At 58.5% G+C, this 27661-nt stretch overlaps 2 protein-coding genes across 2 annotated transcripts in view; one reads left to right on the top strand and one right to left on the bottom strand.

Moving 5' to 3' along the window:
• ZAN (zonadhesin) overlaps positions 1–3121 on the top strand; it is a 31515-nt gene extending 28394 nt beyond the window's left edge. The window contains exons 39-46 of the mRNA XM_045994150.1: positions 160–337; positions 619–792; positions 1066–1205; positions 1631–1830; positions 1926–2064; positions 2339–2479; positions 2823–2928; positions 3022–3121. Coding sequence (XP_045850106.1) covers positions 160–337; positions 619–792; positions 1066–1205; positions 1631–1830; positions 1926–2064; positions 2339–2479; positions 2823–2928; positions 3022–3121 — 1178 coding nt within the window. The remainder of the gene's footprint in view (positions 1–159; positions 338–618; positions 793–1065; positions 1206–1630; positions 1831–1925; positions 2065–2338; positions 2480–2822; positions 2929–3021) is intronic.
• A 2154-nt stretch (positions 3122–5275) lies between these two features.
• Positions 5276–23295, bottom strand: EPHB4 (EPH receptor B4). Its single transcript, XM_045993837.1, has 17 exons — positions 22775–23295; positions 20002–20072; positions 19474–19761; positions 18348–18744; positions 16785–16940; positions 16338–16670; positions 15937–16061; positions 15144–15309; positions 13586–13688; positions 13293–13357; positions 13071–13184; positions 12722–12969; positions 9110–9325; positions 8671–8820; positions 8066–8259; positions 7710–7865; positions 5276–6380 (listed from the first exon to the last, which is right to left on the bottom strand). The coding sequence occupies exons 1-17, from the start codon at positions 22824–22826 to the stop codon at positions 6251–6253; spliced, it is 2964 nt and encodes a 987-aa protein (XP_045849793.1). The 5' UTR covers positions 22827–23295; the 3' UTR covers positions 5276–6250.
• Between the last annotated feature and the right edge of the window lie 4366 nt (positions 23296–27661).

Raw genomic sequence — 27661 nt, 5'->3', positions numbered from 1 at the left:
GGCGATGTTCCTGCGCTGGGTCAGGGAAAGCCACATTGTCGGCGGGCCAGCCATGGTGAGGAGCCCCGAGTGGGTCCAGGGCCCCCAGTGCCGGGGGAGCAGCCAGGAGGGCGGGGAGGAGGGGGGAACCTCACTTCTGGACACCCCTTCCTCCTGCAGTGATCACACTGCCCAACAAGTATAAGGGACTCGTGCGTGGCCTGTGCGGGAACTTCGACGGGAACAAGAGTAATGACTTTATGCTGCCCGACGGCACCATCACCCAGAACCTGGTCACCTTCGGCAACAGCTGGGAGGTACAGAGGATCATGGGAGTTGACCTCGCCCGCTTCTCAAGGTGAGAGGGCTAGGGCTTGGAGCACGGAGGCCTGTCCCCTGGGGAGGTAAGCATCAGCCCGGTGTCTGCCCACGCCCCCTCACCCCGTATCCTTAGCAGAGAAGGACCCCCGAGGGCCTGATTTTCTCATCCTGCCATTGCCTCTCAGACCCACTGCGGGGGCACTGGACCTACAGGCCCCAGGCAGTGCCCTGTGCCTCCCCATTCCTCCCCCCACCACTTCCTCCCAAGGTCACAGTCCTCAGGGACCTCACCTGGCCCCCTCTTGGTCTCTGCTCCAGGGCCATACAAGAGGAGGAAGAGGAGGAGAAGAAGGAGTCAGGCTTCCATGCATCAGAATGCAGCCCAGAGCAGCTGGAGCTCATCAATAGCACCCAGGCGTGCAGGGTGCTGGTGGACCCCCAGGGCCCCTTTGCTGCCTGTCACCCGACTGTGGCCCCTGAGCCCTTCCAGGAGTGAGTCAAGGCCCCAGGCCACATGGAAGTGGCCTTTCTCTGGGTCCTGCTGCCCGTTCTGTGATCCGAGCCCCATTTGGCTCACTTCTTTCTCTTGATGGCTTTGGTTCTTGGCGATTCCCCTACCCACACGCTCACACTCATGCACACACACACACACACACACACCCTGCCTGCTGTCTTTCTGCTGGGGCTTCCAGGTCCTCTTCTGCAGGGCTGGGTCTCCTTGCCTCCCCACCTCTGCCAGCCCCCTAACCGCCCTGCTGCCCCCAGGCACTGTGTGTTTGATCTGTGTGCCGCCCGGAACCCCAGAGAGCAGGAGGAACTGCGATGCCAGGTCCTCAGCGGGTACGCCATCATCTGCCAGGAGGCGGGCACCGCCCTGGCCAGCTGGCGGGACCACACCCGCTGTGGTGAGGCACTGACCTTCCCCAGCAGCTGCTCCCCGACCCTCGAGGCCCGTTTCTGCCCCCTGCTCGGCTCTGAGCCCCCACCCTTGCCCGCCTTGGGCTTCCCGCCTTGTCCTCCACTTCCGACTCCCTGAGGACCCCGTCCTCCCCAGCCAGCCTCCCTCCCAGCCCCGCCCTCCCGTCCCGTTCTGGTTCTTGCCCGGGCCTAGCCTTGCTCTGCCACTTCCTTAGCACACTTAATGTCAGACCAAAAGACACCCGAAGCCGGTCCCCTCTGCCGGCCTCCTGGCCTATACCAAGCTCTGTGTTGTGGTGGGTGACCACGTCCCCCCCCCCCCCCCCCCGCCCCAGCTGCCAGCCCCCGTGGTCCCCGTACCTGTTGGCTCCGCCCCCGCCCGGCCACCCGTTCACTCGGACTTTCCTGTCAGCCTTGGCGTGTCCGGCCAACACCGTCTATCAGAGCTGTATGACCCCCTGCCCGGCCTCCTGTGCCCACCTGGCGGCCCCTAAGGACTGCGAGGGCCCCTGCGTGGAGGGCTGTGCCAGCCTCCCGGGCTACGTCTACAGCGGCGCCCAGAGCCTCCCCCTGGCCCACTGCGGCTGCACGAGCAGCGGAGTCTACTACCAGGTCCGCGAGGGGCGGGGGAGGCCCTGCGGGGACGGGAGAGTCCGAGGAGGGAGGAAAGCCAGACTGCCTCCTCCCGGCCCTCCTCCCTTCTGCAGCGAGGCGACAGCTTTGTGACCGAGGATTGTTCTCAGCGCTGCACCTGTGCGCGCTCTGGGGCGCTGCTGTGTGAGCCCCTCGGCTGCCGTGCCGGGGAGATCTGCACCCTGGCGAACCTCACTCGTGGCTGCTTCCGAGGTGAGCCTAGACCTCTCTGGGGCTTCAAGCTGCCCCTGCATGTGGGGGGCGGATGCTGTGTCCTGTGCCCGAGACCCCTGCCGTCACTGTCAGGAAGTTGGACCACTTAGTCCCGCTCTTTCCTCCTTTCTCAGGAGAGCCGGAGGGAGTGAACAGCTGCTCCCTGTCAGGCACGGGGCCGGGCCTTTTCCCGGCATTAGCTCCCTATGCCCTCCCCTCTCCCTGGCTGCGGGTATCCTTCTAGAACCTTCCATAACCCCGTTTATCCGCACAGAAAGCCCGTGTCTGCAGAACCCCTGTCAGAATGACGGGCGGTGCCGGGAGCAGGGAGCCCATTTCACCTGTGAGTGCGAACTTGGTTATGGGGGGCACCTCTGCACGGAGCCTCGGGATGGGCCGGCCCCTGCAAAGCCAGGTGAGAACTTCATCCCAAGCTCCCAGGTGGCGGAGGAAAGGGATTCCCAGGCTGGTCTTTGAGAAGCACTGGCCAAGATGGCAGCCCGGACTCTAGGGGACCAGCGGGACGAACGGGGCCCCTTAATAAGGCTGATGGGGGTTGTGTGTCCAGAAACTCAAAGGGATCCTAGCGGTATGGTGCCAAGGCCTTGGAGCAACAGCCTTCTGGAGGGAGACCTAGCTACACCCCGTGAGTTAGGGGTCGCCATCCTTTCTGGATGGCCACTTAGGATCCAATGAGGGTGTCCCCTCCCCCATGCCTGCCTGACCTGTATCCCTACGTTCCGTCGTCTGCACCCCAGAGGCATCCAACTTTGTGGCCATTCTGTTGGGGATGCTTGTGCCTGTGGTGGTCCTGGTGCCCGCAGTGACCAGAGAATGTCTTTCCAGGAAGGGGAGGAGGAGGAGGTGAGTTCTGGGAAACGGGACGAGCAGGGGTGGGTGGCGATGAGTCAGCAGGGGAGCGGGCACCTACCCTCCTCTGTTTCCCACAACCCCCAGGGAGAAAATGCAGAGCCAGAACAGAGACAGGCTGGCAGAAGCTGGTGAGAACCATTCCTGCCCCAGCACCTTGGTGACCGGGAGCCGAGTCTGCCTCTGATACAGGTTTTCTCACTTTTCTCCTCAGATTTTGTTCCAGACCATGTTGTTCAAGTTCCACAGTTTTGAGTCGTCCTCAAAAAAGGAGAGAGAAAATAAAATTTATTTTTGAAATGTGAATTTCCATGTGATTGTGGGAGAGGGAGGGTCTGTGACGTGGGTCCTGGGGCAGGAGAGTGGAGTAGGAGGGAGGGACACAGGGGTACGGGCCGTGGGGGGAGGCTAGGGCTGGGTGCCCTGCAAAACGCCCGGACCGGAGGGGGACTGAGGTCTGCCTGTGCTTTGGACAAAGTCGTTTGGGGTCGGGGCATCCCTCTGGCTTCTGGGCAACAGGAGAAAAGACTGCATTGTCCGTCTTCCCAGAAACCTGGGGCTCGTGGAAGGTGATCCTGAGTGATCCTGGAATGTGATCATTTCCCAAAAGGGCATAGGGGTTACTATGGCAACTGAGGGTGGGGTCCGGGGACCCAGGAGTTCGGAGCCCCATCCTAGCAGGAGTGGCCGGCTAACCTCAGCCTGAAGCCAAAGGGCATCCGTTCTGACCCCTCCCCCCAGGTTCCTTGCGTCCCATCAGCCAGGTCCCCGCTTAGGGATAGGGGCTGGGACATCCTGCTTGGGCCCCAAGAAGGAAAGGAAGGCCACCAGCTGGGGTTGGGATGGTCAGGATAGAAGACCCCAAGGGACGGAAGGAGGGTGCCAAAGCGGGCAGGACACTGGGTCCTGTGCTCATTCTGAGTTGACCCTTGAAGCCCCCTAGTTTAAGGAATTGAGTTCCTAGCTGGGTGGGCAGGGTTCCGGGGAGGAATGGATGGCCCCTGACCAGGCTGGCTGTGGGGAGTCCTCTGGAGCTGGGCAGCTGAGCTCAGAGGGTTCTACGAGCTGGCTGGTTCTTTAGCCTGGGTATGGGGGGCTCCCCGCTGCACACCTGCCCCCACGTAAGCTCCCTGCGTCTCCTGTTTGCCCCTTTACCTGTTACTCATTCGTGCTCTGTCATCTTGACCTCTGTTCCTCGCCTCAACAACTTGAGGTCAGCTTATCTAGCCCAGATGTCTGGTTGGCAGGGGAAAGGGCTGGCCTGGGCTGGCATCCTCCAGAGATCTCCTCCTCTGGGACCCAGGCCCCTTCCGTCTTTGGCAGGAGAAAGTCCCTCCCAGACCCCTTGGGTGTACAAAACATGGGTGATGGTTCATCCAGGGAGGGGACAGAGGATTCCCAAGTATTCAGGACTCCAGAAGAGGTTGCTACAGATAGGAAATTGCAGACAGGATCACCACCTGGGGTTCCCTAGACTGGGAAGGGCAGCTGTGATTTGGGGTCCTGCACGGACCCCAACACAACAGGGGGCAACCGAGGCAGAAACTGCACGGGTGCCCCAGCTAAATGGCGCTGGCCCCTGCAGGTGTCCCTGGGGGTGGGCAGACTGGGAGGTAAGGAACAGAAGAGGGCCACAAAGACTAGCAGGGGCTTGACCCCATTCCTTTCTTCCTGTTTGGGAGGGAGAAGTTGGGGGAAGACACTCAGGTGGTTTCCCCTCCCCTTCCCAAGAGGCTGGGAGAACCTGCCTGGGCAACATCTTGAAAGAGGGAATTGTCTTCCCAACGACTCAGCCCAGAGTGTGTGAGTGTGTGTGTGTGTGTGTGTGTGTACACCCGTGGGGGGTCCACATCCCTCATACCAGCTTTCTGCCCCTCCCCCACAGCCCATGCAGCCTCTTTCCCCCATTGCCTCTAAACCAAACCCAGCTGTCCACATCTGGCCCACATCTGTCTCCATCTGAGTGGACCCCCACCCCAGCCAATGCCCCCCACTTCCCCATCGGGGGGTGTAGGGCAGGGCTGTAAGCTCAAGGCTTCCCCTGGCCCCCTCCCAGCGCTGGGGAACTGGGCCGGGGAGGGAGGGGGCAGCCCCACCCCGGAGGTGCCCCAGGCTCTTGGCAGAGCCATCTGGAGCCGTTAGAAGCAGCTGCCAATGACTCATCTCCCACTGCCCCCACCCCACCACCTCAAACACACCCTGGGACTGGGAACCAAGCCCACAGACCCCCACAGCCCTGTCTCCAGACCTCCGACCCCTCCTCCATACCCAGGCCCCATTCTCGGCAGAAACCTAGTCCATCCCCTACTCCCAATCACCCGCAGGACTGCAACGCTTCCCATTTTCTTTTATTTATACAAAAAAAAATTGTTTTAAATATAATTTAAGAATCCCTCCAAGCACCGGTGTCTGTCTCTGGTTTCCACCACCACCTCACCACCCCCCCCACTCCCTCATGGACACAGCTTGGGGCTCCATGGGGGCAGGAAGGTGTCTGGGACTTGTGGTGGGACCAAGGCACTATTCCGGAAACAGACACTACGATGAGTCCCTGTTTCACCCCGGGGCAAAGGAGGCAATAATAAAACAGGCCCTCCCCACCCCAACACAGATAGTTATGACATGGACAGGAGAAAAACAAAACAAGAAACAACGACAAAAAATGGGTGTTGGGGGGGTTGGAAAAATAAGACCAAAACAAAAAATTAAAACTCGAAAACCTTCAATATGAAGGCAGCAGATGGGGGAGGGGCATTTACAAGGGAAAACTGAGTTCGGGAAGACAGCAGCAAGGTTGGGGACATCCGCGTCCAATGATTTTGTCACTGGTCCACGACGCCCCTTCCCGCCTCCCGCCGAGACGCGGCGCGCTCCACTTCCGAGCTCTCAGGCTAGTCACCCTCTTCTCTTTGGTCTGCAGGGCAGTGCACTGGCCCTTCGAGGTGAGGAGGGGCACCGGGGGCCCTAACTGGGGATCAGAGGGAGGCTGTGGGAATCGAGCCCAACCACCCCTGGGAAGCTGGCAGATTAGAGGCGCTTCCTTTTCCCTCTGGTCACACCCAATCCTGAGGGAAGGGCTTCCCGCCTGGGGGGCATGTGATGATTTCTACACTCCTATGGCAGAATCCTCAAATCCTGTCTCTCCAAACTGCCCCCCCCACCAACCCCCATGGGTTCAAAGTGCAATCCAGTGGGGCCCAGGTATGGTGACCTCTTGGGTCCTCCATCCGGCTCTGCCCAGGAGGAAGGGGAGCTGTGTCCCCAGCTGGGAAGTTCCCGCCGCTCCAGAGCCGTGGGGCAGACAAGCAGATGCAGGTCAGTACTGGGGGGCTGGTGCTCCCGACCCGCCTGGGGCTCCAGGCTTGGCCTGGGACTTCATGTGCTGGACACTGGCCAGGATTTTCTTCTGGTGCCCCGCCAGAGTGACTCCAATTCGGAGCAGGTCCCTGGGGAAGAAGGGAGAGAGCTAGGTGAGGCCGTAGGGCTCCCGGGGAGGTGGTCTTAGCGCCAGACACCACGCCCCGCCTCTGGAATGTCAGCCAATCAGGAAGGCCGGCAGGGGAGGGGGTACGCGTCAGCAGTTGCCAATAGTTGCGGGCAGTTTCCAGAGGTTTTAGGAGCTGGATGCAGTCCTTCTGCGCAGCTGCAGTGGAGGGGCGCAGCAGGGCTGGCCAGAGACTGGAGGGTGCGGGGCTCCAGCTTGGGGCTCCGTCAAGGATTAGGAAAAGGCAGAGAATCAGCGAAGGGGTTGGAATGAAAGAAAAGCACACGAGATGACGGTGGGGGAAGAGGCTGCACAGATTCCTCTAGAGGAGAAAAGAGAGATCAGAAGGAAAAAGCCCAAAAGAGGAAGAGCGGGTGGAAGGGAAGGGGCGGAGCGAAAACGAGCTGCCCCCCGCCCCCATCCTGAAGCCTGGAGCCCGAGATAAGGGAAAACAGCAGAGGTGGGAAATGGAGAGCAGGGACCTTTGTCAGGGCGGCGCTGGAACAAGGGGGGGGGGGCATGGTCTGCCCCACTGGGAGACTGCTTCCCGCCCTCCAGTTCCAGATTTCTCTTCCTTCCATGTGTTATTCAAACCTGGGCTGCAAAGACAGCCTGGGAGGGAAATGCGCAGGCAAGAGAGGGAGAGAACCAGAGAGGCCAACTAGGGGGACACAGTGCTGGGGAGGCGTTGGAACCATAAAACCATTTAACATTAAAAGATGGAAATGGGGGGCGCCTGGGTGGCTCAGTGGGTTGGGCCGCTCCCTTCGGCTCAGGTCATGATCTCAGGGTCCTGGGATCGAGTCCCGCATCGGGCTCTCTGCTCAGCGGCGAGCCTGCTTCCCCATCTCTCTCTGCCTGCCTCTCTGTCTACTTGTGACCTCTCTCTGTCAAATAAATAAATAAAATCTTTAAAAAAAAAAAAAAAAAAGATGGAAATGGTCTCCAAAACCCCGTCCAAACTTCTCCTTTTATGGGTGGGAAAGCAACCAGAGCTGACACTTTGTTAATGTGAGAGCAGGGTCTGGAATGTACATAGATGCACAAGGAGAGATACAGAGGGCAGGACAAGAGCAAGATGGCCCAGGGCTGAGGTGGCTCGAGGGGATGAGGCGGGCCCTGGGCCCTCAGTCCCCAGAGCTGCTACTTCAGGGTACTCTAGATGACGGAGCTGGCGCCAGGAGTTGCCTGCAAAGGTCCCTGCTAAACTGGCAGGCCTGATTCTGGTCCCCAGGTGCCCCTGACACTGCCTGGATCCCAGCTGCCACCTCCAGCCCCCACCACAACTTACTCAGCGGAGATCTGGCTGACCAGTTCGAAGGAGCCAAAGCCAGCGGCTGCAAAACTTTCTTCGTATCGTCCCATCTTAATGGCTCGAAGCCACTCACCCACCGAGCTGAAAGCAGAGTAGTGAGGCTGCCGCTGATCCAGGAGCGGGTGTGAGGCCCTGGAAAACAAGGGTGGGGAGGGGTGTGCTGAGTTCTGGGGCCACATCAGGGTGGGGACTTTGAGCCCTGGAGCCACAGACAAGGACAATGGACAGTCCCACATTCCACCAGAGGGCCGGAACTTCTGAGGGGGAGGGTGGGGTGGTTCTCAGGTGGTGGCAGAGTGTGGGAAGGAGGGCCTACCGTCTGGGGTCCTCACCCACTGTTCTCCCTGGCCACGATTTTGAGACTGGCCGGGTTCCGGATCATCTTGTCAAGGGCGCTGACCACCTGGGGGAAGCGGGGCCGTGCATTCCGGTCCTTCTGCCAACAGTCCAGCATGAGCTGGTGCAGGGACGTGGGGCAGTCTGGGGGCGGGGGCAGCCGGTAGTCCTGTTCAATGGCATTGATCACCTGGAATGACAGGCACACGCAGTGGGTGAGGATCTCCCAGGAGAACAAGGATACCAGAGGACCCCAGAAGACGGTGGCTCAGCAGATGCTGGGACAGGTGCCACGGGCCCCGAGAACGGCAGACTCAGGGTCCTCCTGGCCGAGGTCGAAGCTGGCTGTGGTTTGATGCCCCAGTGGCTCCCGGGCCAAGATCTAGATGAGTAACGTCCCAAGCCTGCCCTCCTTCTCCGTGTCCTTCTGTGACCAGACGTGCTGTATCAAAGTCTTGGATACAAAGATCAACTCTACTTTGTGCCTCCCTCAATGACCCAACAGTGATGAGCTCTCTGGGGACTCCCACCCCCCGCAACACCCCATAACCCCCGTGAGAGAACGTTCCAGGAAAGCTCAGTAGGACCACGGGACACTTACATCCTGATTGCTCATGTCCCAATATGGTCGTTCCCCAAATGACATGACCTCCCACATCACAATTCCGTAGCTCCAGGCGTCACTAGCAGATGTGAACTTCCGGAAGGCAATGGCCTCGGGGGCTGTCCATCGGATGGGAATCTTTCCACCCTAAAGATGCGAGAAGAAAAGGTGAGCTGAGGGACTCACAGGACCCAGGCATCCTGCCCCCCACCTCTGCCTTTCCCCCAGGCTCCCTTTCTTTCTGGGACTCAGACACACAGCTCCTTAACTCTGTTCTTTTCCTGGACACTGGAAGTCGGGGTCCCTAAGCTGACTGCCCCCTCCACGGTCTGTGCCTACATCCCGTCCCTGAACCAGAACTGTCAACCCCTCCACCTCCCCACCTTGCCCACCTGGCCCTAAGAACCGAGTTCAGACGCGGGTCCCCTGGCCTCACCAGAGAGCTCGTGTAGGTGGGATCAGAGGAGTTCTCCTCCAGGAACCGGGAAAGCCCGAAGTCGGACACCTTGCAGACAAGGTTGCTGTTGACCAGGATGTTGCGGGCAGCCAGGTCTCGGTGGACGTAGCTCATCTCGGCAAGGTAGCGCATGCCCGAGGCGATGCCCCGCAGCATGCCCACCAGCTGGATGACCGTGAACTGCCCATCGTTCAGCTGGAGATTGGACAAGGGAGAGGGCAAGGTCAGGACTGCTTACCCGCCCTTCCCCCTGCCTTCTGCGCTCTGAACCTGATCTACCACTCACAGACCATCTCATTCATGCTCCCGGGCATGGCAGGGCTGCTGACTTCCCAGGCAAGCCCTTTCCCCCCTCTCTTACCCTTCCTGAGCTCTCTCAGCTCTCGCCGCACTAACCTGACACGATGCTTAAGATTATGAGGAGGGGCGCCTGGGTGGCTCAGTCAGTGAGGGGTCCGACTCTTGACTTTCGCTCAGGCGATGATCTCAAGGTCGTGAGATTGAGCCCCGCGAGGGACTCCAGGCTCAGCCCAGAGTCTGCTGAGTCTGTCTCTCTCCCCCTGCCTCTGCCCCTCCCCTCCAACTGCTCTCGCTCATGCACGCTCTCTCAAATAAATAAATCTTTTAAAAAAAATTGTTGTAAAGAGATTACGTTAACATTTTCTTCTATTTACTCTAGTACGGAGCTCTACATCCAGGGTGTACTCAACAAATGCTTATGATGTAGTATGTTCATTTTATGGGCTATAGGGCAGCAACAGCGTTTGGACAGCCGGAGTGTGCTCGGAGCTACCTGTCTACAGGCGCAGACGCATCGGGGCCGACCCAGAGCAAACTTGCTCAGCCCTCTTGGACCAGCTGTGTGTAGCTTGCAAGAACAGTGAAGAACAGGGTGTGATGACCACAGCCCCAAAACCAAGACCGAAAGCTTGACCTTGACCTCGACAGAGTCTGCTCTCACCAGATAAGCTAGCCAGTCACAGTGAAAGAATCCCATACTCTGAGTTCAGAAGCACCCAGGGGACCCGTGGCAGCCAAGCAGGGCCAGGCACGGAGTCCAAAATCTGAATCCTGAATCCATCCTCCAAGCCTGCACCTATCCCAGGCCCTTGAATCTCAGCCTGTGGAAACACCACTGGCCTGATGCTCAGGGCAGACCCCGGAGTATGTAATTCCTCTCTCCCTTACCAGCCACTTACAATCCAGCGGCAGGTTCTGCCTCTAATTTCTTTTTTATTTTTTCTTAAGATTTTATCTATTTATTTGATAAAGACAGTGAGAGAGGGAACACAAGCAGGGGGAGTGAGAGAGGGAGAAGCAGGCTTCCCGCTGAGTAGGGAGCCCGATGTGGGGCTCGATCCCAGGACCCTGAGATCATGACCTGAGCCAAAGGCAGACACTTAACCGACTGAGCCACCCAGGCGCCCCCCCGGTTCTGCCTCTAAAACACGTTCCGAATGCAGCCACTTCTTCACATCCCACTACAACCCTCATACTCCGAAGGACTGCAAGTCTTCCCACTGGTTCCTGGCTCTTGGTCCCCAGCACCACCACACGGAGCTCCTGAAATCACCCCTCTCCAGCTGAAATCCCTCCAAAGGCTTCCCCTTGAACTTCTAATCAAATCCAAATTCCTTAAGGGCACAAGGCTTGGGGCGCCTGGGTGGCTCAGTGGGTTAAAGCCTCTGCCTTTGGCTCAGGTCATGATCCCAGAGTCCTGGGATTGAGCCCCACATCGGGCTCTCTGCTCAGCGGGGAACCTGCTTCCTCCCTCTCTCTGCCTGCCTCTCTGCCTACTTGTGATCTCTGTCAAATAAATAAATACAATCTTTAAAAAAAAAAAAAAAGGCACAAGGCTCATGGGTCTGACCACTATGTACATCAAAATGTACCACTGTTCCTCTGCTTAGGCCAGTTTTACTAGCCTTTCTTCCTTTCCTTCCTTCATTTATTTGATAGAGAGAGAGAGAAAGAGAGATCACTAGTAGGCAGAGAAGCAGGCAGAGAGAGGGGGAAGCAGGCTCCCCGCTGAGCAGAGAGCCCGATTCAGGGCTCGATCCCAGGACCCTGGGATCATGACCTGAGCCGAAGGCAGGGGCTTAACCCACTGAACCACCCAGGCGTCCTATTTACTGGCCTTTCTGCCTTTTGTTTTGCTTTTAAAGATTATTTACTTATTTATTAGAGAGTGCACAAGTGCGCATGAGCAGAGGGAGGGGCAGAGGCAGGAGGAGAAGCAGATTTCCCGCTAAGTGGAGAGCCCAATGCGCGGCTTGATCCCGGAACCCGGGGATCATGATCTGCACCAAAGGCAGACACTTTGCTAACTGACCCACCCAGGTGCCCTTGACCTTTCTGCCATTTGAACATGCCGGGCTCCTGTCCGCTCTGGTTCCAACATGCTTCTCCCGCATCTGTTCGTAGTTGGCTCTTTCCCAGCCACACAAAGGTCAGTTCTTCTATAATAAATCCCCTCCCCCTCTAAGCAACCGGACCTTTGTCTGGTACCAACGGAACAGACCGTTGTGTCGACAGTGGAGGGTCTGCTGTCGTCACACGACCGGGGCCTGTCTTGGCACCTCTCCTGATGACAGCCAGGAAGCCCGTCTTCGACGGGGTGCTGTGCGAGGCACACAGCACCCCGACGTAGGCTGGCCACGGATATTGATTTTTGGACTTATCAAAACATTAGATCTATCTTAACTAGACAAACAAGCTAACCAACCCCATAGGGAAGAAGCCTATCGATCCAGAAGGCGACACGTTCAAGGGGCTCAGAGGCCCAGCTTTTCAGCATGTCAGTGTCCTAACAAGGAACTGTTCCTGGATGTCAAAGAGGCTCAAAGAAATGACCACTGGGTCCCATGCTTGATCCGGAACTGGATCCTGGTTTGCAGAAACCAGGGAGGAAGAGACACGTCGGGGGACAACCAGGGAAATGTGAGTAGCGACTGGGACTGAATGATCCCACGGAAATGTCGTACTTCTGGTAAACGCCATGTCCTTTTGCTCCGCAGGACAACGTTTTTGATCTTTTAAAAAAAGATGTATAGGGGCGCCTGGGTGGCTCAGTGGATTAAGCCGCTGCCTTCAGCTCAGGGCATGATCCCAGGGTCCTGGGATCGAGCCCCGCATCGGTCTCTCTGCTCAGCAGGAAGCCTGCTTCCTCCTCTTTCTCTGCCTGCCTCTCTGCCTGCTTGTGATCTCTGTCTGTCAGGTAAATAAATAAAATCTTTAAAAAAAAAAAAAAAAGCTTGTCTGGTGACTTGTCTCCTCTGTTACACTGTCAAGGGCAGAGATGTTCATGGCTTGATTCCCAGCACCTAGGACAGTGGCTAAAGCACGAGAGGGTGCTCAGGAAGTACTTGCCAAGGGGACAAATGACCACCCCTCCAAATCCTGGGTCCGCCAGCCCCACAGATGGGCTATTTCCACTCATGGCCGCAGGAAAAGCGGTGCCAGAAACTCCAGCTGTCCTAGAGGGAGGACGAGGGGCACAGGGGGTATGATGTGCGCCACAGCATCCGTCCTGGTTCTGAGCTCCTTGGCTGTGCCAGGGGAGGGCGGGGGCCCGGGGGGCAGGGGGCTCACCCGCAGGAAGGAGTCCAGGGCGCCGTTCTCCATGAACTCGGTGAGGATCATGACGGGCACGCTGTTGGTGACCACGCCCTCCAGACGGATGATGTTGGGGTGCTCGAACTGGCCCATGATGGAGGCCTCACTTAGGAACTCCCGCCGCTGCCGCTCCGTGTAGCCGCCTTTCAGGGTCTTGATGGCCACACAGCTCTCCTTCTTCCCCGGGGCCTTGAGCCGTCCCCGGCACACCTCGCCAAACTCGCCTTCGGGAAGGATGCTGAGGGTCAGCCCTCCTCTGCCCGCTGACTGGCCCCCCTTCCCCGTACTCCCCCCCCCCCCACCCAGCACCCATCTCCCCTCTCACCTGCGCCAATCACCTCCTCGATCTTGACGTAGGAGACATCGATCTCCTTCGCAAATTCCCTCACAGCCTCATTGGGGTCTTCATAAGTGAAGGGGTCAATGTAGACCTTAGTACCTGAGGAACCACACGCGGGGTCCGGTTAACCGAGAGACAACCTCCCCTGCACTCCGAGGCTTGCCGCCCCTGCCCTAGCCCCGTGTCCCTCGGCATAGGCCTACCCACCGTGCCCGATGAGATACTGTCCGTGTTTGTCCGAGTACTCGGCCTCCCTCCCGCTGCTCTGCTTCCTGAGGCCGACGGGAAAGAAAAGGTAAACGGAATCACCCATCTCTGTGTTTCCAGAGGGACAGGATGGGGTGGGGGGGGGCGGGGGAGGAGGAGCGGGGATCAGAGAAGCTTCTAAGAGAAAACAACTATCCTGGGGCATGGAGGGAGGCTCGCCTGCAGCAAGAGGGCAGGGGGCTGTCTACACCGGCCCTCCTCCCAAGGGCCTCCGGGTGCCCCAGAGTGCTTACCTGAGGCAGAGAACAGCAATGACAATGACCACCAGGACCAGCACCACGCCCACAACGGCCGTGCCGGCGATCAGGGCCAGTTGCTCCCGCCAGCTCTCGTTCTCTGGGGGAGAAAAGCTGCAATCAGAAGAAGCCGACAGGGGGGCACCTGGGTGGCTCAGTGGGTTAAAGTCTCTGCCTTCGGCTCAGGTCATGATTTCAGGGTCCTGGGATCGAGCCCCGCATCGGGCTCTCTGCTCAGTAGGGAGCCTGCTTCCCCCTCTCTCTCTCTGCCTACTTGTGATCTCTCTCTGTCAAATAAATGAATAAAATCTTAAAAAAAAAAAAAGAAGAAGCCGACGGACCCCGGGGACCCCACACCAGCCTCAAGGCATGAGTTGTGGTCCCCTGAGAACAGTCCCCCGGCGGTGGGGCAGGTGCAGGAAAGCACCACGGTTTCCAAATTGCTTTCCACCGGCGCGGGCTCCTGCGAAGTCCCTCCGGGGAAAGGAGGAAGTTTCCCAACCTTGTTACGGCGACAGCGGGTTTCATTTCGTTCAGTTTCACTGGTGGCCACAGAAGGCCCCAGGGGCTGAAAACAACAAGGTCTGCAGCCAAAATGTGGAAATCACCCAGATGTCCGTCAACAGATGAATGGATGAAGAGCACACACTATCGCCATACAACGGACTATTTCCAGCCGTAAACGGTGTGGACCACACACCCCAACACGGACAGACCACGTGGACTCTGTGCCGAGTGGAGGAAGAACCCGGTCACAAGAGGCTCCATTTGTGTCAATGTCCAGGATGGGCAAATGCACAGAGACCAAAGTAAGGCAGTGTTTGCCAGGGGCTGGGGGTGATTGAAGGGGTGTCTCTTTTTGGATGCCAAAATGTTCTACAATTAATTGTGGCGACGGCTGCACAGCTCTGGACAGACCAGAAGCCACTGAACGGTACTCTCTTTAAAGGGTGAGTTGTATGGTATGTGAATCAGGTCTCAAACTGCAAAAAGGTTTAGAAAGCCACTGGGCCAACAAGCCTACTACAGTCAGCAGGTGTCGGGGCGCCTGTCTGGCTCAGGGAGTTAAGTGTGTGCCTGTGGCTCAGGTCATGATCTCAGGGTCCTGGGATCAGGGGGCTTCCTGCTCAGCAGGGGCTCTGCTCCTCCCTCTCCCTTTTCTCCTCCCCCTGCTTATGCTCACTCTCCCTCTCGAATAAATAAGATTTTTTAAAAAATCATTACCAAAAAAAAAAAAAAAAAACAGGGGTCACCTCAGTTAGTCCTTGGAGCCCTTGGGAGAGAGACCTCGTGGTATCTCCAGCTGGGGAGGGGAGAAGGGGCTACAGGGTTGGGCTTCTGCTCAGAGCCACACAGCTGGAACGCCACCAGGCAGGCCTTCCCTCCCAGCTGTTGGTTTTGGCTTCTGCAGCCGATGCTCCCTTCACTAGGCCAAAAGGCCCCGTGGTTGACAGAGAGGAGCGTGGGAATGTGATTTTAGGGTTCCTCCGAGGGCTGAGGAAAGGCCTCCCGCGTGATGGAGGGGCAGTGCCCCTGCCCCCCCCCGCCGGCTCACCGTCCAGCTGGGTCTGGCTGTGGTGCTCCTGGCCGAAGGGCCCGTAGCCAGCCTCGGAGCGTGCTCGCACCTGGACCAGGTAGCTGGCTCCCCGTTTCAGGCCCCGCAGCTCGGCCCGGTTTTCTGAGGTCTTCAGGAACCGCACGCTGCTGGGGCCCTCCGTGCCCTGTCCAGGAGGAGGAGGGGCCTGCCGTAAGCCGGGGCCCCTCGGTTTCCACTGCTCTTCCCACCTCTCCCAGAACTCCCCCCCCCCCCCGCCGACCCTGTGCCCCCAAGACTTGCATCCTGGGGCCACCGTGTGGCAGGTGGAGCCTGCTGGCTGTTGGGCTTTCATTATAGCATTTAATCCTTTCCGCAGATCTGTGGGGTTGGTACCATTACTGTAACCGTTTTAACACTGGGGATGTTGAACTCTGAGAGGCCACGGGGCTGGCCCAAGGTCCACACAGCTAGTACTCGGCCCAGCTGGACTTCAAACACCTCTCAGGGGGGCGCCTGGGTGGCTCAGTGGGTTAAAGCCTCTGCCTTCGGCTCAGGTCATGATCCCAGGGTTCTGGGATCGAGCCCCGCATCGGGCTCTCTGCTCAGCGGGGAGCCTGCTGCTTCCCTCCCAACACTCCCCACTGCATACCTCTCTGCCCACTTGTGATCTCTGTCTGTCAGATAAATAAATAAAATCTTAAACAAACAAACAAACACAAAAAACCACCTCACAGGGGCCCAGAATTCAGCCAGCCCCCGGAACCCGTCCCACTGTCGATCCCAAACCCCGAGGGTGCCGTCCCGGTCTCACCTTCTCGTGGTACTTGACCTCGTAGTCCAGCACGGCCCCACTGGGTGCCCGGGGAACGGCCCACGCCAGGCTCAAGCTGCTGGGTGACGACCGCGTCACCCGGATGTCTGACACGGGGGGTGGTACTGTGAGGGAGAGGGTATTTGCACATGGCATGTCTGGCCCTGATCTTTCCCACCTCTGCCTCTGCTGCTACACTCGTCTCAGCTGTTTCAGGAGCTCCCTCTGACCCTCTCTGCCCCATCCGGAAGTCTGCACCTCTTTTCACTCTTCTGCCTGCCTCTCAGCCTGACCTTCCACGCTTCCCGGCCACCCCAGGGCGCCCCCCACCACTGCCTTTCCGCCTCCGTCCTATAGGCTGCCCGCCTCCCTCCCAGCCGGCCACTGGCTCCCCATCTCACCCTCACGGTCAGTGGTGACATTCACAGCCTCAAACGGAACCGGCCCGGTGGCTAAGGAGGACACCCCATTCAAGGCGGTGACCTCGAAGGTATAGGTGAAATCCGGACGCAGCCCGCGAACTGCCACCCAGGGCTCCACAAGGTCCCGGGGGCCAGGGTCGAAGGTCAGGTCTCCTCCGCAGGGGGTACAGGACCCCCCAGGGCGGCACTCCCGGCAGCGCAGGGCGTAGGTGAGATCCTCTCGGCCCCCAGACTCAAGGGGGGCACTCCACTCCAGGCGCAGGGAGGAGCCGTTGAGACGGGGAACCACGCTTCTTGGAGCAGAGGGCGGCGCTGCGGGACAGCAGGGAGTCAGAGGCTGACCCCATCATCAGGGAGGGACAGAGGGGCACCCAGGAGGCGTCACCGGGCGTCCACCCGCCACCCGAGGGGTCACCCATCACTCACTGGTACAGGGGGCACCTCGGAAGTCCGTGCGGGCCCGGAAGTACCCATTGCGGCACTGGCAGGTAGACGAGCCAATGTTGTTGGAGTGGCTGTTGGCTGGACATGGCTGGCAGGACCCCTCGCCAGACAAGGGCTTGAAGGTGCCTTGGGTGCAGGCTGGAAAAGACCACGGGCATCAAGAACATGCGTCAGAAACTTTCAGCTGCTCCCCAGGTTGCACGGGATGCAAAGTGGGGCGCAGGAAGGGAAGAGGTCAGAACCCGAACGTCTAAGAGAAGAAAAAGACCCTCCGTTCAGATCAGGGATTCTAAGCTTTGTTAACCTCAAACCCCACCACCACCACCACCGAACAGCCTGTGGCGGTCCGGTGAAACCCACAGATCCCTGCTCGGAAGTATGTTTTTATTTTTTATTTTATTTTTTAAAGATTTTATTTATTTCTTTGACACAGAGAGAGAGAGAGAAAGAAAGAGCGAACACAAGCAGAGGGAGTGGGAGAGGAAGAAGCAGGCTCCCCGCTGACCAGAGAGCCCGATGTGGGGCTCGATCCCAGGACTCCGAGTTCATGACCTGAGCCCAAGGCAGAGGCTTAACCCACTGAGCCACCCAGGCGCCCCAGAAGTATGTTTTTAACTGCACATCACAGGAGCGTCTGGGTAGCTCAGTTGGTGGAGTGTCTGCCTTGGCTCAGGTCAAGACCCCAGGGTCCTGGGATCGAGCCCCACATCATGCTCCCTGCTCCGCGGGGAGTCTGCTTCTCCCTCTCCCTCTGTCCCTCCCCCTGCTCGTGCGCACACGCAAGCTCTCTCTCTCTCTCTCTCATATAATAAAATATTAAATAAATAAACAAATGCACACCAGAAAACACACAGATCACAAAGAAACCCCGTGAACTGAAATACAATGATCTAAACGTGAAGAAAGCAAGTTGGTGCCGCAGAACCGTGTGCATTTCTTTATTTACAAGGCAAGAGAGGCAGGTCTAACGGCCGCTGTAACACTGAAGACGTGAGAGGCCAAAAAGAGCATCGTGACACCATCTCTAACGGGCTAGGAAAACAGCCACGATCTGAAGGATGTGAAGTCTCAGGTCCTGCCGTGACGGCTGGGTTCTGTCACTGTCATTCAATTTCAGGTGGAAATGAGTGACAATAAGGTCACTTTTTTCTCTCCATAAAAGTTCACAGATCCCTTACGTTCTGTCTCCAAAACCCAGGTTTCAAACGTCTGCTCTAGAGAAACAGCTGAGTGAGAATTCAGAACTAGGGAGTTAGGGGAAACCCACAATGAGCAAGAGACAGAGACCATGGTGCCTTTGTCCTCGGAGCCCGGCAAAGCGCCCCCATCCTGAGAACAGCCCTGGTGTCCAGAAGGCGGTTGCGCAGTTAGGAGAAAGGGGCACAAGAGCTCGGATCGATGCTGGGGCCTCTGAAAACAGGCCCTTTGCGGGCCCGTGAAAACCAAGAATGTTCCAAATGGCAACGTTAAGTGGGTCCAAGAGCAGGGTATAGGACTCTCCCTGCGTGGATGGACAAGCTTTCCAGGAAAGACGCCAGCCCTCACCTCTGCACCGGGTGTTCCCCTCGACGGCCTCGAAGCCCGCAGCACAGCTACACCCCGTGACTGGCTGCTCGGCCCACTGGCCATCCTCCCGGCAGTAGAGGCTGGGGCTGGGGCCAGGGGTGGGGACGGCGTCAGCCACGCAGCTCCCTGCCACGGGCACCACGAGCTCCCGAGGCACGGTCTCCGGGAAGTGGGTGAGGTTCACGGTCAGCTGGGCGCATTTCTTGTAGAAGAGATGCAGGGACAGCAGGGCCATGCAGGCTCCCTGGTCCTGGAAGGCCAGGTAGAAGCCAGCCTTGGTGAGTGGGCCCAGACGCAGCGTCTTGACGTTGACCTTGCCGGTTGCCTCGGCCCCAGGACGCTTCCGGGTCAGGTGCTCGGCGGCCACTGTGTCCACCTGCCAGGTGAGGGAAGAGACTCATTGCTGCGGTCCTCTGCTCCCCACGGACCAGGCAGGTGGACTGTTTTCCTCTTCTCAGCTCACCCTCTCCCTCAGCGCCTCAGCTTCTGTTCCAGAGCTTTCTCTCTACCTTCCCCAGGGTCCCCTTTCCTGCAGGCCCCAACGTTACCCATTAATGCTTGCTCAGCTCCTACACTGCGTCCAGCCTCTGTCCCGTACCCCTTTTCTGTTCAGTCACTCATCCCACACCTACTCTGGGCCAGGCCCTGCACTTGGAGCCAAGGGAACCGAAACGAAAGAAACGGGTATGTTAAAGGCATGAGACCTAGGACAGGGGAGGCCCCAGGGTGGGCGCCATAGCAGGGACATCCCGGGGGGAGTTAAAGCTTTCAAGACAAGCACGACTTGGGTAGAAGACCCAGGGAGAAGGCGTTCTGGGGTGAAGCATCAGCTGCCACTAAGGAGAGGTGTCTGAAGGATGAGGTGTACTCAGATCAGGGAAGGGCAGAGGGTGGCCCAGACGACCACCCCTGGGGGGCCAGGGGGACCCTGCCTGAGACTCATCACTGCTCCACGCAGCAGACCACCTCCTTCCCTCCCCGGACTGCAGCCTCCTGCTTCCAGACCCCAGTGCCTCTGCGCAGGGCCTTGGAAGTTCATCCACGGCTCCTAGACCGCGTGGACCAGCGCGGGGTGGGGGGTGGGGGGGCCCGGGCGCCTGGGTACCTTGATGTAGGGGTTCTCCATCCAGGCTGGCGTGAAGGCTGTGGCCGTGTCAGCATCACTCTCGAAGTAGAAGACAGTGAAGGTCTCCTTGCAAGAGCGTCCGGCCCGCGACAGGGAGAGGCACTCGAGCATGGTGAAACGGAGCGTGGCGTACACGTGGACGGCGCCTCGGCGTGGGACCCAGCCGGTGCGCAGCCAGTGGGCCAGGCCCGGCGCCCGCTGCACGTCGCACACCTCGTAGGTCCGCACACTGTGCTGTTCCTCGTCCAGGCCGCTCAGCTCCTCCCACTGTGGGGAGAAGAGGGTCAGCTCGGGGGAGAGGGTCGGTGGGAGGATGTCCGTCATAGATCCAGGAGGGGCTCGAGGAAGGGGACCTCTGAGAGCAAGGGCTCAGAGGACATCTGCCCCGGCTGCTGGGATGGGGGGGGGGGGCTGGTGGCGTGCCCAGCAAGCCAGCACCCACACACCCTAGTCCTTCCTCCTCCTTGGGTGTCCCTCCAAGCCCTGGCTTCTGGGCCCGGCCCTTACCTGCCCCTCCACCTGAGGGAACGTGACCCACTTCAGATCGGCAGTTTCCAGTTTTGTGTTCAATAGGGTTTCTAAGACAGACAGACAGACAGACAGACAGACAGTCAGCACCGGAAGACCAGATCCCTGGGAACTGACTGAGGCAGGTGCATCCTCCAGGTTGGTGGAATTGAGCCGAGAGATGAGGGGCCCTGCCCACTGCTGCCCCCTTTCTCATCGCTGTTTCTGCGTGCCCACCCCACCCCTCCCAGCTGGCAGGCACCGGGCTGCCCCCGCTCAGGACTCCCAGATCTAAGCGTCTGAGAACCGCTGTGCCCTGAGGAGAGGGGAAGAAGGCCAAACAGCTCATACAGGGTTAAACTAGAGCCACGACCTGGCCTGACCTGAGGAGGGCAAAGAACTATAGGCACAGCATGGGGGGGATACCCCTCATTCCAGGGCCTGCCTCCTCGCCACTCTGCAGTCCCTGCCCCAAACCCAAATCTGCGGCTTCCCACTCCCCGACTTCACTCCCCTCTTCCAGGTCCACACCCCCTTTTCAGACCAAACCCTCCAGTCCTTCAGATCCCCGAGGGTGGCACTCAGCTCCCATCGTTGCCCAGCCCTGCCGCCCCCTCCCCCTGGCCCCCACCCCCCCCACCCCCCACCCCCGCCAAGAGCTCTCGCTGCTGTCAGAGGAGGAAGTGCTGGAGGCCAGGACGCTTGGGTTCCCGCCCTGGCCCCTGCCTGCAGAGGCCTCACATCTGGATTTGGTTACGGGAAGGAAAAGGGGAGGAGATTTTAGGGGCGTGTGTACGGAAGGGTTGAACACACCTGGCTCCACTCTGGTCTCAGGGGAGGGGCGTCGAGGGAGGGGTGGGGCTCTGGCGGAAAGGGGGATTAGGAGAAACATCAGGGCCCCCGGCAGTGGAGGGTGGAGGGAGGGCAGGGGAATCCCCCGGGGGGCCACTGCCATGTGGGGGGCCCCCCAGGAGAGCCAGCAGCACACCTGGGACCAGGTTCCCCCAGCCTCGCTGCTCCGTGGGGGCTGCGGGAGAAAAGGGAAGGGAAGGTGGGTGGGTGGGGCAGCCTCCTCCCGAGGACCAAGTAATGTTCCCGCAAGGGCAAAGGGTCAGGAGGGACCCCGGCCAGGCTGAGGTGAGGCCTGAGCCCCCCGGGGGTGGCAGGAGCCAGCCCAGCACGCTGGGGACAGGATGCCCGGGTTCTGGGAAGGGGGTGGATAGAGGCTGCCGTCTCCACCCTCCATTGTTCCCGGCTGGATAGTGTTTTCCTGTCTCCAGTTCACACACTGTCTGTTTCGGGGCTGTCCTCCGCACACTCCGAGCGCCTCACTTTCTCTCCTCCTGTCTCTCTCGGGCTCAGAGAGCCTGCCTCCATCTGTCAGTTCTTCTGTCTCTCACCTCTCTCCCCTGCCCTCGGGCCACCTCCTTTTCTGACCGTCGCCATCCCTCCTCCGTTTTCCACCTCCCGCCTTTCACCTTCACGGGGACACGCAGCCACGGGCAGGTTACTTAACGCCTCTTTAAGCCTCCGTTTCCCCATCTGTGAAATGGGGGCAACGATCCGTCCCACCTTAGGGCTGCTGGGAAGGTGAACATGTAAAGCGCTTAGTGCAGGCCTCGGGCTTGGAAAGCACTTAGGTAGCAGTCTGGAAGCCTGACCCCCTTTCTCCTTCACCTCTTTCCCTGCCTCTCACCATATTTCGTCCTGGGGTGGGGGGGGGACTCTCCCCACTTTGCCTGGCTTCCTCCCAGTAATTTCCCCTTCTGTCTCCGAGCCAGGCAAGGGTCTCCTCTCCCCATCCCCAGCCTTTGATCCCCGGCCCAGAGCAGCACTGCCCAGTCTGGGGAGCGGGGTTTCTAACTGCCTTTGATCCCACCTCCTAGCAGCCCCCCCCCCCAGACCCTTTTGATTCCAGGCAGTGAAGGAGGGGAAGGAGGCAGCTCATTGAGAGGAGATTAGGGCTGCAGGAGGAGGGTTTATAGGGCTCTTGGCTCCCCCTCTAGGGGGTGAAGGGAGGGAAAAGACTCATGGATGAAGAAACATTTTGGGGGGGACATAGAAAAATCAGAAATTTAAAGAGATCTGTAGTTAGGCTAAGTTCAGGTGCCAAGGGGACTGTGAAGGTCAGTTTCTGCTGGCCCGTAGGGTTGGAGAAAGGGACTCAGGGCGGACTCTGGCAGGGCTGGGGGTCTAGACAGCATTTAAAGGGCTGGGGTGCAGCCTGGGGAACCCAGGGAGGGGGCCTCCCTGCAGCAGAGGCAGTGGCTTTGGGAGAGATCTGGGTGATGGGAGAGTTAGCACAGACGGTGGCCGGCCTGCCAGGGGCCCAGGGAGCTGCAGGATCAAGGTGTGAACTCGGAGGAATGGGGGTTGGGGGCAGTTTTCTGGCCTAGCACAAAGTTCTGCCTTGTCTGCAGTTCCTCCAGAAACATTTCCTCATGTTTGGCAGTGGTGGGAAGAAGGATAGAAACTTCCCAGAGATCGGAGTAAGGCGAGGCTGCCAAGGGCGTACAGAATCAGAGCTAAGAGTCTGGGAAGCTGGGGCAGGGGCACATCCCGGGACGAGCTCCACTCCTTCTCCTTCCCAAACAAAAGAAAACTCCACTCCCCGCTGGGCCGCCTCCTCCCCGCCCCCCGCCCGGTCTAGCACTATTGGTCCGAAGTGTTCAGGGTTGGGGTGCCGAGCTATGGGCAGAGGGGCCGGCCCTTTCACTTCGAGGCCCAACTTTGGGGGCCCCTGGAGTGCCGGGGTGCCCCCTGGGAAACTCACCTTCTAAGGCGGCGGCGAGCGAAGCCCAGCAAAGCAGAGCTCGGAGTTCCATGGCGCCGCCTCTCTCGGGTGGGATCCGATCCGAGTTTGGGGGGGCACTAGCCCCCCCAGGTCTGAACCCCCGCCCCGAGAGGGCAGACGCCGACTCCCCGCGCGGGACTCTCGGTCGGGGCCCTCAGCGCGGGCCCATGCGGCGCTCCGGGCACCGTCAAGGGGCGGCGGCACCCAGGTGTGGCCCCGCGTCCCCGCCGCGCGCGCGGGCGGGCGGGGGGCGTCTTCGCACTGGCTGCGCCGGGAGGGCGCGGAGCGAGACGTGGCTGGAGTCAGGGTCCCTCCGGGGCCTCGGGGGTCCCGCCCCGGCTGGCTGGGGGGTGGGCCGGCCGCTCGCGGTCTCCCCCCCTCCCCGGAGCGGTGCTGCTCGCGCCGCCGGGCCGAGTGCGCTCCGCGCCGGCCGGGAGGGTGGGAGCAGAGCGGGAACGGAGCGGGAGGGAGGGAGACTGCGGTGCGGGGCCGGGCGGGCCGGGGCTGGGCCGGGTTGGGACTGGGCCGGGCGGCGCCTGGCCGGGGAGGGAGGGGCGCGCGGGGGGGCGGGGAGCTCCCCCCTCCCCCAGCCCGGGATCGGCGTGGGGGGCCGGGGCGCGCTGATTGGAGCGCGCGCTGCTGAATAATTCATGAGGGAAGCCGAGCGGGGCGCCGAGCGGAGCAGGTCGGGAAGTTGGGAGAAAGTTTGGAGAAGGGGGAGGGGCGGCGGGCGCGGAGCCCAGGGACCGCCCAGACGTGCACGGTGGCCGGGTCTGCGCGTGTCGGGGCCGGGGCCCAACGACCCCCGGGGCAGGTCCCAACCCAGCACGCAGCAGGCAACGGAGAAGCACATCCAGCCGCACCGAGGGCCTCCCGGAGGTGCGCGTAGACGTACACCGCGCCCCCGAAGCCCGCTCCAACCTTCCCGCGGACTTCGGATTCTACTTCTGGATGCGCGCACCACCCCACAGTTGGCGCAGGGGACCATGTTTGGGGGAAGCTTTTGAGGATGGAGGGTGGTAGGGGCACCTGGGTGGCTCAGTGGGTTAAAGCCTCTGCTTTCGGCTCGAGTCGTGATCCCAGGGTGCTGGGATCGAGCCCCACATTGGGCTCTCTGCTCAGCAGGGAGCCTGCTTCCTCCTCTATCCCTGCCTACTTGTGATCTCTGTCAAATAAATAAATAAAATCTTATATTAAAAAAAAGAGGATGGAGGGTGGCGCGTTGTACCCCGAGGCAGCGACCCCAGCTTAGATGACCCTGGAGGGAACGTTCACACAATCACTCAACAAACATTAGGTACACAGCGCAGGAAAATGTGGGAAGTGGGGCAACTGGTTTGAGATGGGGAGGAGTATAGGAAAAAAAGAAGCAGGAATAAATAAAAGGGAGGTGGGACCGAGAGAGTAAAGGGTCTGGATGGATTCCCAAATCACCATCTTCACTCTCACTGGAAGAGCTCCTGGCCGCCGCAGTCCTGACCCCTGGGGCTGGGCCGGGGCTGCTGCTGTCTTTCCCGAGGCTGTTTCCTGTCTGGCTCCTGGGGGCCCTCGGGATGTCTGGGAGGGCCCTTCCTCTCATTGCAGCCACGTCCCTCCCCCGCCCCCCCCATCCCATCAGTTAGAGGGGAGGGTCCAGGAAAGCAGTGCTCCTCCCACCAACCCCCTTCCAGGTCAGGGCACCTATAGTGTGGGTAGCGGGATGGATGGAAGGCGCTGCCAGGAGTCGGCCCGTGAATAGACGAAGGAAGGGGTTTAGACTCAGAAATTTAAGGGAGACAGGGTTTGGAGTCCCTGAGTTGCGGAGAGAGGGAAGGAGGAATCCTTGATGCCCTGAGAGTTTGGGACCGGGGTGGCGGGGAGAGGGGGGGGGATTGGCAAGGGCCGCTAACCCCGCAGAGAGGACAGCCAAGACCCGCAGTGACCTCTTGTCCCAGCGAATTTATCTCCCTGCCACAAGTGCTGCTCCCCACACCCCTGCCCTTCCTCGCTGCCCTGCCTGGGTCCTGCTCCGGGGTGGGGGGTCACAGAGGGCAGGAAACAGCCGGCTTGGCTGGAGCCAGGCAGACCAGGCCAGGGCCGGGAATCCCCTCCTCCCTCCCCGATTCCAGCCCTGTCTCCGTTCTCTTATTCAGCTTCTCCTCCAGGTTATCCGCCCACCTCCTCAAGCAGAACACACACACACACACACACACACACACACACACACACACTTTTCCTTGTTCTTACTGTGCACTCCGATTCTTTCCTCTAAAAATTATGTCTCTATCCCCCCCCCCCCCCTCAACCTCCCTCAGCCCTTGACTGTTTGAATTTTCTCATTTGGTGGTGGATGCAGTTCATAACTTATGGGGTGCGTTAGAGGGGTGCATGACCTGGATGGTAGAGAGAGACCACCCAGATGCACAGAGAAATGAGGCTGGGGAGGCGCTGAGGGCTGATGAGACAGAGGGGTGCAGAGGCGTAACAGCTCACCGCAGATTTGGACCCTGTGTCTCTGAGAACCAGGCCCCTTTCGCTAGACAGAAGAGAACAACTTAGGTAAGAAAATATCCAGTCCCTCTTCTGTCCTTAGCACTCCCCCCCCCCCCCAGCATGTAATCCAGTCCCCAATACCCAGTGTGTATGTATGGAGACCAACCAATAAAAGAATGAATAAATGGGGTGCATGACTGGCTCAGTCAGAAGAACCTGTGACTCTTGGTCTCGGGGTCATGTGTTCAAGTCCCATGTCCGGTGTAGAGATAACTTAAAGAAACTTAAAAAATTTTTTAAGATGTAGAAGAATGAATAAAACAAAACCTTTATTAAGCATCTACTATGTGCAAAGTGATCACTGTGCTAATTTGAAGATTTATAAAGCATGGCTCCTGGTCTCAAAGATCTTATAAATGTGGCAGAAATCCCATTGTTTCTCCTTCCACGGAGATGATATCTGAGAGCTGGACTCTCCAATGCGCAGAGGTGTCTGTCCTGTGGGTATAAGGTCATTTCCTCCACCCTCTGTCCACCCAGGGCCACGTCCTAGAAAAGCTAATTCAGTACCCACTGTATCATGTTACCTAGGTGAGCAACGATGTCACTACCTGGACGGATGCTTATCCCATAGACTCGAACAAAGCTCAGGCCCTCCTTTCCTTATTATTAGAGCACTTTCTTCATCCTCCAACCACAGTATTAGGTGATCACCCCGTTCCCTGCCCATTATCAGTATGCTGTTATCACTCATCGCCCCGGGAGTACCTGTCCGGCGTATCCACACCCCACCCCCAACAGCTGGTTGAGCTCTTTCTTTCTCTCTCTCTCTTTTTTTTTTTTTTTTTTAAGATTTTTAAATATTTATTTGAGAGAGAGAGTGAGTGAGCATAAGTTGGGGGAAGGGGTAGAGGGAGAGGGATCATTCTCCCCACCGAGCAGGGAGTCCAGTGCGGGGCTCCATCCCAGGACTCTGGGATCACGACCTGAGCTGAAGGCAGCTGCTTAAGTAACTGAGCCACTCAAGTGCCCAAGACGTTTTTTTTTTTAAGATTTTATTTATTTATTTATTTGACAGAGATCACAAGTAGGCAGAGAGGCAGGCAGAGAGAGAAGAGGGGGAAGCAGGCTCTCCGCTGAGCAGAGAGCCCGACTCAGGGCTCAATCCCAGGACCCTGGGATCATGACCTGAGCCTAAAGCAGAGGCTTAACCCACTGACCCACTGAGCCACCCAGGCGCCCCTAAGATTTTTTTATTTTTAAGTAATCTTTACACCCTGTGTGGGGCTTGAACTTACAACCCTGAGATCAAGAGTCCCATGCTGTGCTGACCCAGCCTACCAGGGGTCTCTGGCTTTCTCTTTGCTCTCCAAACCACGCGAGTTTTTTGGATCAGCGTTGGAGTCAGGACTTTTCCTCTATGTAGTAAACAACAAATCATCCCTTTTCACCATAAATCACAAAAACTGTCACCCCTCTTCCCATATCCCAGCCCCGCTGTCGGTGGGTCCGCCTCACCCTGTCCTGTCTAAAGTTTACTGGAAGCCCATGAAGGTTAAGCTTTTGCACCCCTCACCCACCTGCCTCCTCCCATCACCCTGGTTAATGAATGCCATCAATTTAAACAGTTTTTAAGGTGAATCCCAGCACAGGAATGTTTGCAGTGGCCTGAAATCCTCTGGCTCTTACACAAATTTGGCAGAGCTTTCCACAATGCTGAGAGTGAGTTGTAAAGCTCAGTGAGATCTTTCTTTCTTTCTCTTTCTTTCTTTCTTAGATTTTGTTTATTTGACAGAGAGAGAGATCACAAGTAGGCGGAGAGGCAGGCAGAGAGAGAGGAGGAAGCAGGCTCCCTGCTGAGCAGAAAGCCCGATGCAGGACTCCATCCCAGGACCCTGAGACCATGACCTGAGCCAAAGGCAGAGGCTTTAACCCACTGAGCCACCCAGGCGCCCCTCAGTGAGATCTTTCTAAATGTTCAATCATGAAAGAAAAAAATTTCAACCGGCCTTAGTAGCTGGGAGACAAGAGACATAGGAAATATCACAAAGTCATTACCATATGAAGAAATAGTCTGAGTATGCACGTGAGAGAGGTAGGATGGGAAAAGTATGATACAGGGGTGTTAGGTAATTCTTTACTGTAGCTATCGTGTTGTTTTTCCAGATTCGGTACCATTTATAGTATTTGACACCTTAAATTTTACAACTGGCTGTGATTTCTATATTTACATAAACATGAAAGTTTTATACCTAATTTCACTTTTTTTTTAAAGATTTTATTTATTTATTTGACAGACAGAGATCACAAGGCAGAGAGGCAGGCAGAGAGAGAGGGGGAAGCAGGCTCCCTGCTGAGCAGAGAGCCTGATGCGGGGCTTGATCCCAGAATCCT

This window comes from Meles meles, chromosome 21, assembly GCF_922984935.1.
Source record: "Meles meles chromosome 21, mMelMel3.1 paternal haplotype, whole genome shotgun sequence".
Lineage (NCBI taxonomy): Eukaryota > Metazoa > Chordata > Mammalia > Carnivora > Mustelidae > Meles > Meles meles.
Note: the sequence above shows the minus strand (reverse complement) of the source record. Positions and strands in the feature narration are given on the sequence as shown.

Excerpts from the sequence above, each read along its gene's own strand:
- EPHB4 (XM_045993837.1), bottom strand. The coding sequence starts at position 22,826 with ATGGAACTCCGAGCTCTGCTTTGCTGGGCTTCGCTCGCCGCCGCCTTA. Across the intron at positions 15,310-15,936 it reads AGGTCAAGTACCACGAGAAG|GGCACGGAGGGCCCCAGCAG; the intron begins GTGAGACCGGGA and ends CCTCCTGGACAG. Across the intron at positions 8,821-9,109 it reads CCACCTACACGAGCTCTCTG|GGTGGAAAGATTCCCATCCG; the intron begins GTGAGGCCAGGG and ends TCGCATCTTTAG.